The sequence below is a fragment of the Rhinolophus hipposideros genome, assembly GCF_964194185.1.
Source record: "Rhinolophus hipposideros genome assembly, chromosome: 19".
In the NCBI taxonomy this organism is placed as follows: domain Eukaryota; kingdom Metazoa; phylum Chordata; class Mammalia; order Chiroptera; family Rhinolophidae; genus Rhinolophus; species Rhinolophus hipposideros.
Window position 1 is genome coordinate 4,357,917 of NC_138065.1, and position 6,599 is coordinate 4,364,515.

Genomic DNA, 6,599 nt, shown 5'->3' on the forward strand with positions numbered 1-6,599 from the left:
ACGCATCTCCGAGGCTCACTGGCTTTCCACGGAGGGCCTCCTGGGGTGAAAAGGCGTGTGTCCGATGCATCTTAGAAAGGACTATTTAGCGTGGCGGAGAGTTGTCGATTACGTGTCTTACGTGTCGTGTAGATCCGGCGGGGGACGGACCGATGGTTTGTTTTGGCGCCAAGAACGAGGCGAACCGCTGAAGGGAAACGGGGTGTTTGCATCGATCCGGCTCCCGCTTGGTTGCTTCCTGCGGGGCCCGCCTTAGGGTTGATGGAAAAGCGTGTTTTCCTGTCTCAAGCTCGGGTGCAGCTGTTTGGGACGTTCCTGGCTTTGCGCGACAAGTGAACGCGGGTGCCGGACGGACGTTTCCGGTTCCAACCTGCATGGAAGGGACCCCAGAGCCAAGCTGACAGCGCGAAGCGTCAAGTAGCAGGAGCTTTTGGGGGCGAGTGGGAACTGGAAGAAGATGGAGCATGAATTTGCAAATCCATTTAGGTGTTTTATTTACGGAACAATTGATTCTCATCTCCACCCACCAACAGCCATGACTAGAGCACAGCAAGACGTCGGGAAAGAAGCTCTTCAAAAATCAGTAAAAACAGGAAAGGACACATCAGTACTCCATTCTTTATTCGAGTTTGGCGTTTGGCTTGATTTTGGCCTTTCAAAGCCTACGAGGAAGTTTTACGTCTCTCCCTTTTCTAAACTTACGTAGATCTTGTTCATATCATCTTGATTTACAGTATATCGTCCAAGTACGGTCCATATTAGTATTTACAGATTCCCTTTTTGAGTCAAAATCTTGTCTCATTCCTGTTTACATCCTCTTAGATCCTGGCTCAGTACCTTTCATATAGTAGACACCCAAAAACTACTTGTGAATTAGTCCTTTTTTTTTTTTAATGAGGCGAGATTTACATAAGCAGATAGATAACATATTTGGGTGAATTCCTTTATCTTCTTAAGCACCTAGGCTGAGATAAGAGCATATTTAGCTCTACAGGTGCTTTCTGAGGCACCTAGAATTACATTAAATACGTTGGTAGTCAGTGGGCAAGCAGACGAGTGGTTGGTTGTAGCTTTCTCCCTACATAATAATTTTAAGTTGATTTCACCCTTTTTCTTGTGTCACTTACCTGTTCAATCCGAAGTTCATCATTTTAATGTATAGCCTACTCACATCATTCTTCCTCGAGTTGAATATTAGATAAAACTGTATAAGCTAAACGTGAAAGCAAGGCTAATTTTTGAGATCTATACTGCTTTCCAGTGAAGAGAGGAAACTAGACTGCAGTCCTGGGATTGAACATCTTTATTAAAGAAATGAGTAAATGGCAGCACAAATCAGCAGCGATAATTTTGGGAGGAGTGGGGACAAGGTGTAGCGTCAGAATGTGATTGTTCATTTCATGGTCAAGGTGGCTGAAGAACTGTGCCTGAGGCCCATTGATCAATACCATACATCACAAATGCAGGAGAACAAGTCCGAAATGCTAAGGCCCAAACCCTATGTTTAGAAACTGAATCGAAACCTTACAAATTATCATAATAGCAAGACAGCATGTTAAGATTTGAAATGGAGTGATTTTCCTCAGCTGGAGTTTTCAACCCACATTTAGGGGCAAAGTTGTAAAGTGAGTAGGCGTGAAGAAGAAACACCCTTTTGAGAAACCATAGCTATTTCTGAAATGCTTCACTGCTTTCCCCTATTTTCACTTTCCATGATGGGAACACCCTTGCTTTATACCTTTACCCCCAATTTCTCTGCGAAATTACTGAAGGAGCAGACACAAAAATGCAAGTGTTATCACCTCGGCCTTTTAGAAATCCAACTGTCTCGTAGCAGATAATCTCAAATGAAAACTTACAAGCTATTCTTCAACCCTTTAAGAAATATTTGTCTTTACTGTCCTGGAGTGGGAAAACAATCATTCCTTCCATTTTGCACTACTATACTACTCTCTGGTGCCCCCATCAGGCCTGTTTTCTGGAATTAATGTGGAGGAATCTCTGTGACCCAGTACTCCATTGCTTGAACCCTTTGTGGCTTGAGGGCTTTGGAGAGAAACTGATAAGGAAGATAAATAAATAAATAAGTAAATAAATAAATTAATTAAATAAATACAACACCATACGACTCTAGCAGATTCATCAGCACCTCAACACAATAGAGGAGAGAGAGCAAGATTAATAGGGGAAAAGGGTGGAAAGGAAGGGGCTTGAAAGGGAAGACAATGAGGGCAAGGTGGTGGGAGAGAAGTCTCGGGCTTAGATCAAGTCCAATTCGAAGGAATGGATGCTGGCAATGGGAGCTCTCCAGAAGTTGAAGGTGCTGTACTCAAGGAGGGCATCACCTTCAGGGTTTTTCTCCTCCTCTGTTCCCGTTGCTTGCCCGGTCATTTTGCCAACGCTGCTGTCCTTGATCTTGTAGGTGGATGTATCTGACAGACCCAGGCTTTCCAGCTCCGACAGATCCAGTTCTGGAATAGGCATCCTCCAGAAAAGAAAGGAGCTGTACTGGCTACTCACAGGGTCCCTCATAACTTCCTAGAAAGAAACCATTTGTCAGTCCTCATGCTACAGCAATATCTTTGTGGCCCAGGACCTTTCCTTACTTAGAAACTTTCCGTCTCCATTTGCCTCTGTACATAATCCACCTTCCCTAGGACAAGCTTCAGGAACACTTTATTACCATTACCTAACTTCTCCCCAATTTGGAGTGACTTCTTTACTGCCTACAGCTTCAGGGCTACCTTGAGTCTGGTTTTCAAGGTCTTCTAGAGTCTGGCCCCATTCTTCCTCGCAGTAGGACCTTCTCTGCTAGTTATGCTCATTCCTGTCTTGCTTAACTCTCTCCACTCTCCATCTGAAAATACTACCCAAGTTTCAAGACTCCACTAGTCTGTATTGGAATCTTTCCCCTCAACTCCTATTATCATTTGCGAATACATGACTTGTTCCTGCGTTAGCTTTAATAGGTCATGGAATCTCTGAAAAGGGTTTCCACCTCTATTTTCCCCCCTGCCTTCCAAACCCTACAACAAACTCCTCTTCCAGGACTTCCTTAAATTACTCAGCTCCATCTACCCTATTTATTTCAGCATCTCCTCCAACACCCGGTAGAGTTTTACATGACTATCAGTTTGGGGTGACAGATCACTGTTAGTGTCTTGTATAGGGATAGTCTTATCTCCTTCAAGGGACTGACTTGCCCCAAGGGTAAAAACCGGTCTGCTTTGTACTTTCTTCACAAGTACTGGGCTTTGCACACAAGAGACATTCAAGGCTGCTGATTCATTTTCCCTCACTATTTGATACAATGAATACCTTGCCACTCCCGTCTAATAGTCCACAGATAAGCCTTAATAGCCTATCTATTTCTCTCTAGCCTACCTCTCCAGAACAAAACCCAGGTGCTACAAGAATTTGCCTATAACAGGTCTCTTTTCTCTGATCCCAGTGCTACAATATACCTGATGATAGTGAGAGCAAATGGATTGGAAATTCCAGGTAAAAGTTGAGGTTGGAAGAAGGTCCTTTAACAGGAATTAAGACACTTTTCCATACTTTAATGAGTACTTCTGTCACCTTTTCTGCTCATCCCACCCACCCAGCTGTTATGACTATGATACACCCTGCTGCTTACTAGCCAAAGGAAGGAGCGAGAAGCATTAGGTGAAATGTTCCCAAAAGAGCAGAAAGAACATTCCACCGCCACCAAAAATAGAACCCCATTTCAAAAGGCTTCCTCCAGCGCACTCCACTGGCTCTCACCAGGCCTTGAAACTCCTACCGGTGGCCTTAAACAGGTTCCAAAATGTCCCCATATAATGTGTCAGGAGAACATGATAACCACTACCTCACAGAAACTCTATAACCCCATATAAAAGTCTCCACTAAGGCAGAAAAAGAAAACCTTAATCTAGAACACGTTTATGTGTGAGTACAGCGGCTTTAGCAGTGGCGAGTGGATAGACTAGAATGTTTTTCATGTTAAACGTGAGTTCTGAGTAGCTCTTTGTCTTCTTAGGTTCAAGTTCCAAAATAAACCCTGGGAACCCAGCATTACTCAGCCGAGAAGCTGCTTGGAAGGAGTGCGATGCGGGGACTGGAACAGGGTGGGAGCCTGTTGGGAAGGTGAGGTCATCGTCCTATGATATTCAGCTCTGATCATCTCCACAGTAATTTGCAGAGACACATGCACAGAAAGAGAGCTACACAAAAATGACTGTGCCTATCAACCAACCAACCCCAGCTTAGGCCAGGGACTACAGAGATCCTAAGAAGCAAACCTCAGGAGTTGATAGTGTTACTGACTTCCGTCCAAAGGGATTTTTAAATATTACCAGTGATTTGCCTACCTACCTGACTTCTTTTATATCCCTTCCCTTTCCAGAGTGAGCTGAGTATAAGCTGGGCAAAAAGTAGGCTCTTTAAAAAGTAGAATCATAAGGGGGAAATAATCATAGACCTTTAAAACCAGAAAACACCTTGGAAATTCTAGTGACTTGTGAAAACTTCCAGTCAATTTGGATAGAACCCAGGTCTCAAAACTCCCAGCCTGATCGTTTTTTAATGTGTTGTACACATATAGTTGCCTAATGTTTTATATAATCCAATACCAATATTCTCAAAACTTTCCAGAATTCTTAGTTCCTGAAGAACATATCCAGAGGGTTAGGTGCTGATTGTTCTTGTGATTCTGATCTGATTGGTGAAAATGCAAAAGGCAGCAGAGAGCAAGCCAGAATCTAAAACAGGGAAAAAGCTCTTTGACAAGCGGACTCCTTTTCTTACAGTCAGCCCACGTGTCCAACCTGCCCAGACAATCTGAATGTCTGGCAGAGCTTCTCTTGCAATTAGAAAAGCTAAGGGAAATTTCACGAAATACGAACTTAAAAGGCCTAAACTCTCTAGCTGTCTTAGACATGTACAGAGAGGACTAAATGCATTCTAGAAAGACACTCATACAGCATTTGTGGCATTTAAAATCAAGTGAAGAGCATTGCCTACACAGGAAATTGGAGCTAAAATACCCTTTACATTAGTAATGAAATTCTAAAATAGTATGAATTTAATTCCCAAGTATCCAAATTTTGCAAGAGGTCTCTTTTCAGCTAGCTTTCTTTTCCCCTCCCCAATATTCTCCACCCATACCTCTCTCATTTACTTATCTTAAAGGGCTTGGACAGTGTCTTGTGCCACAATGTATGCTGAATAATTGCTTCCCGTTAGCCTTCATCTTAAATCACCCAGATATTTTAGGCAATTTCTAAATATCACTGTCTATTCTTAGTGACACATGATTAGCAAATATGTAGTATAAAAAGACACACTCTCTCTGAGCCCCACAGACACGCCCAAATACCCTTTGTCCAGACCCTCAGTGGGAATCCAGGGCCTACCCAACCAGGCCTTGCTGTGTCACGCTGCCGCCACGGTAGGGGGAGGACCAGGGATACTGATGGGAAGCAATGGAAGCTCTCTGGCTTCCTGTTATATGTGTCTCATTCGGGGCCGGATTTTCTTATTAGCCATGTCCTTCCCCCACCTATTGCCCTGAGCTGCAAATGAGCGTTCCCTTTCCAGAATCTGCCCCCATACCTAGCTCTGGGGGGCTGTACTGATGATTTCAATGTGGTATCAGGCAGTTCTCCAATACAGGCCCCCACCTTCCTACCTCAAGCTGCCTTTCTTTGGAACAAAGCTTTGAGATGGGGAGGAGACTATTAAAGAAAGGTGAGGATTAATCTCAATATTATCTCAGGATCCCTCCCCCCAAACTTTTCTAGGAGTGAGGGTAGAGACATCAATAGAACACTATAGAAAAAAATTGGAAATACAAGGAAGTAGAAGCCACAGTGATACACTAGGAGTAGCGAGTCATCAAAAAACTGGTAGGACAAATTACAGCTTGAAGAGGAAGATACAGATAACTAGCCTGAAGATAATAAAATACACAGGACAGTGTCACGAGGCAAACAGATGCTTGAAATAAGGAGATAAATACAGAGAAATGATAACTACATGTAAATTGTTAAAAATTACTGCCTGTGTACAGGATTATCATGGAGGGAGATCTGAGCGAAGAGATGTGAAACGGTGACCATATAACTACCCGTTGTTCATCGTCGCGCCATCTCTCCCCGTGAACTGACCCCCAACTTCATCCTTATTTGTGGTCTTCAACCCAACCAGAAGCAGCTGCTCTTCTGTCTTTGCAGTCCCTGCCCCCCAATCCAGTTTAGTTTACCTGTTATCAGTGAATTACTAGCGTGTTCCGAAGATGGAGTGAGGCTGGCGGGGCTCTGGTGCCTGCTCTGGGCTGGAGACAGAGACAGCTGTGGGGGCTTCGCCGGCTTTGTCTTCTGGCTCCCTCTCCCTCTCCCTCCCTTCAGTGAGTGAGCCGGTCGGCTCAGTCTCCCCCTGCAATGCAGCCCCTCCTAAGCCGGGCGGAAGGACTCCCCGCCCCTCCCTGCCTGACTCGGCTAATTCAAACGATAGGTTCCAGAACCCCTTGGGGAGGGAGACAGGCGTGAGGCATCTCAGTTGGCTTATTGGTCTGCACAGTGATTGCCCGGCTCTTGCAGCACACCCATGCTGACGGG

General features: G+C 44.4%; 1 protein-coding gene across 2 annotated transcripts; it reads right to left on the reverse strand.

Annotated features, from left to right (window-relative positions):
- Positions 1 to 1,285: 1,285 nt before the first annotated feature.
- MLLT11 (MLLT11 transcription factor 7 cofactor) lies at positions 1,286 to 6,384 on the reverse strand. 2 transcript variants are annotated; one of them, XM_081026268.1, is made up of 2 exons: positions 6,245 to 6,384; positions 1,286 to 2,538 (listed from the first exon to the last, which is right to left on the reverse strand). In XM_081026268.1, exon 2 carries the CDS (start codon positions 2,530 to 2,532, stop codon positions 2,260 to 2,262), a length of 273 nt encoding a protein of 90 aa, XP_080882394.1. In that variant the 5' UTR covers positions 2,533 to 2,538; positions 6,245 to 6,384; the 3' UTR covers positions 1,286 to 2,259. The 2 variants fall into 2 exon arrangements, with proteins under 2 accessions (XP_080882394.1, XP_080882395.1); XM_081026269.1 differs by having other exon boundaries at positions 1,286 to 2,534; positions 6,245 to 6,372.
- Between the last annotated feature and the right edge of the window lie 215 nt (positions 6,385 to 6,599).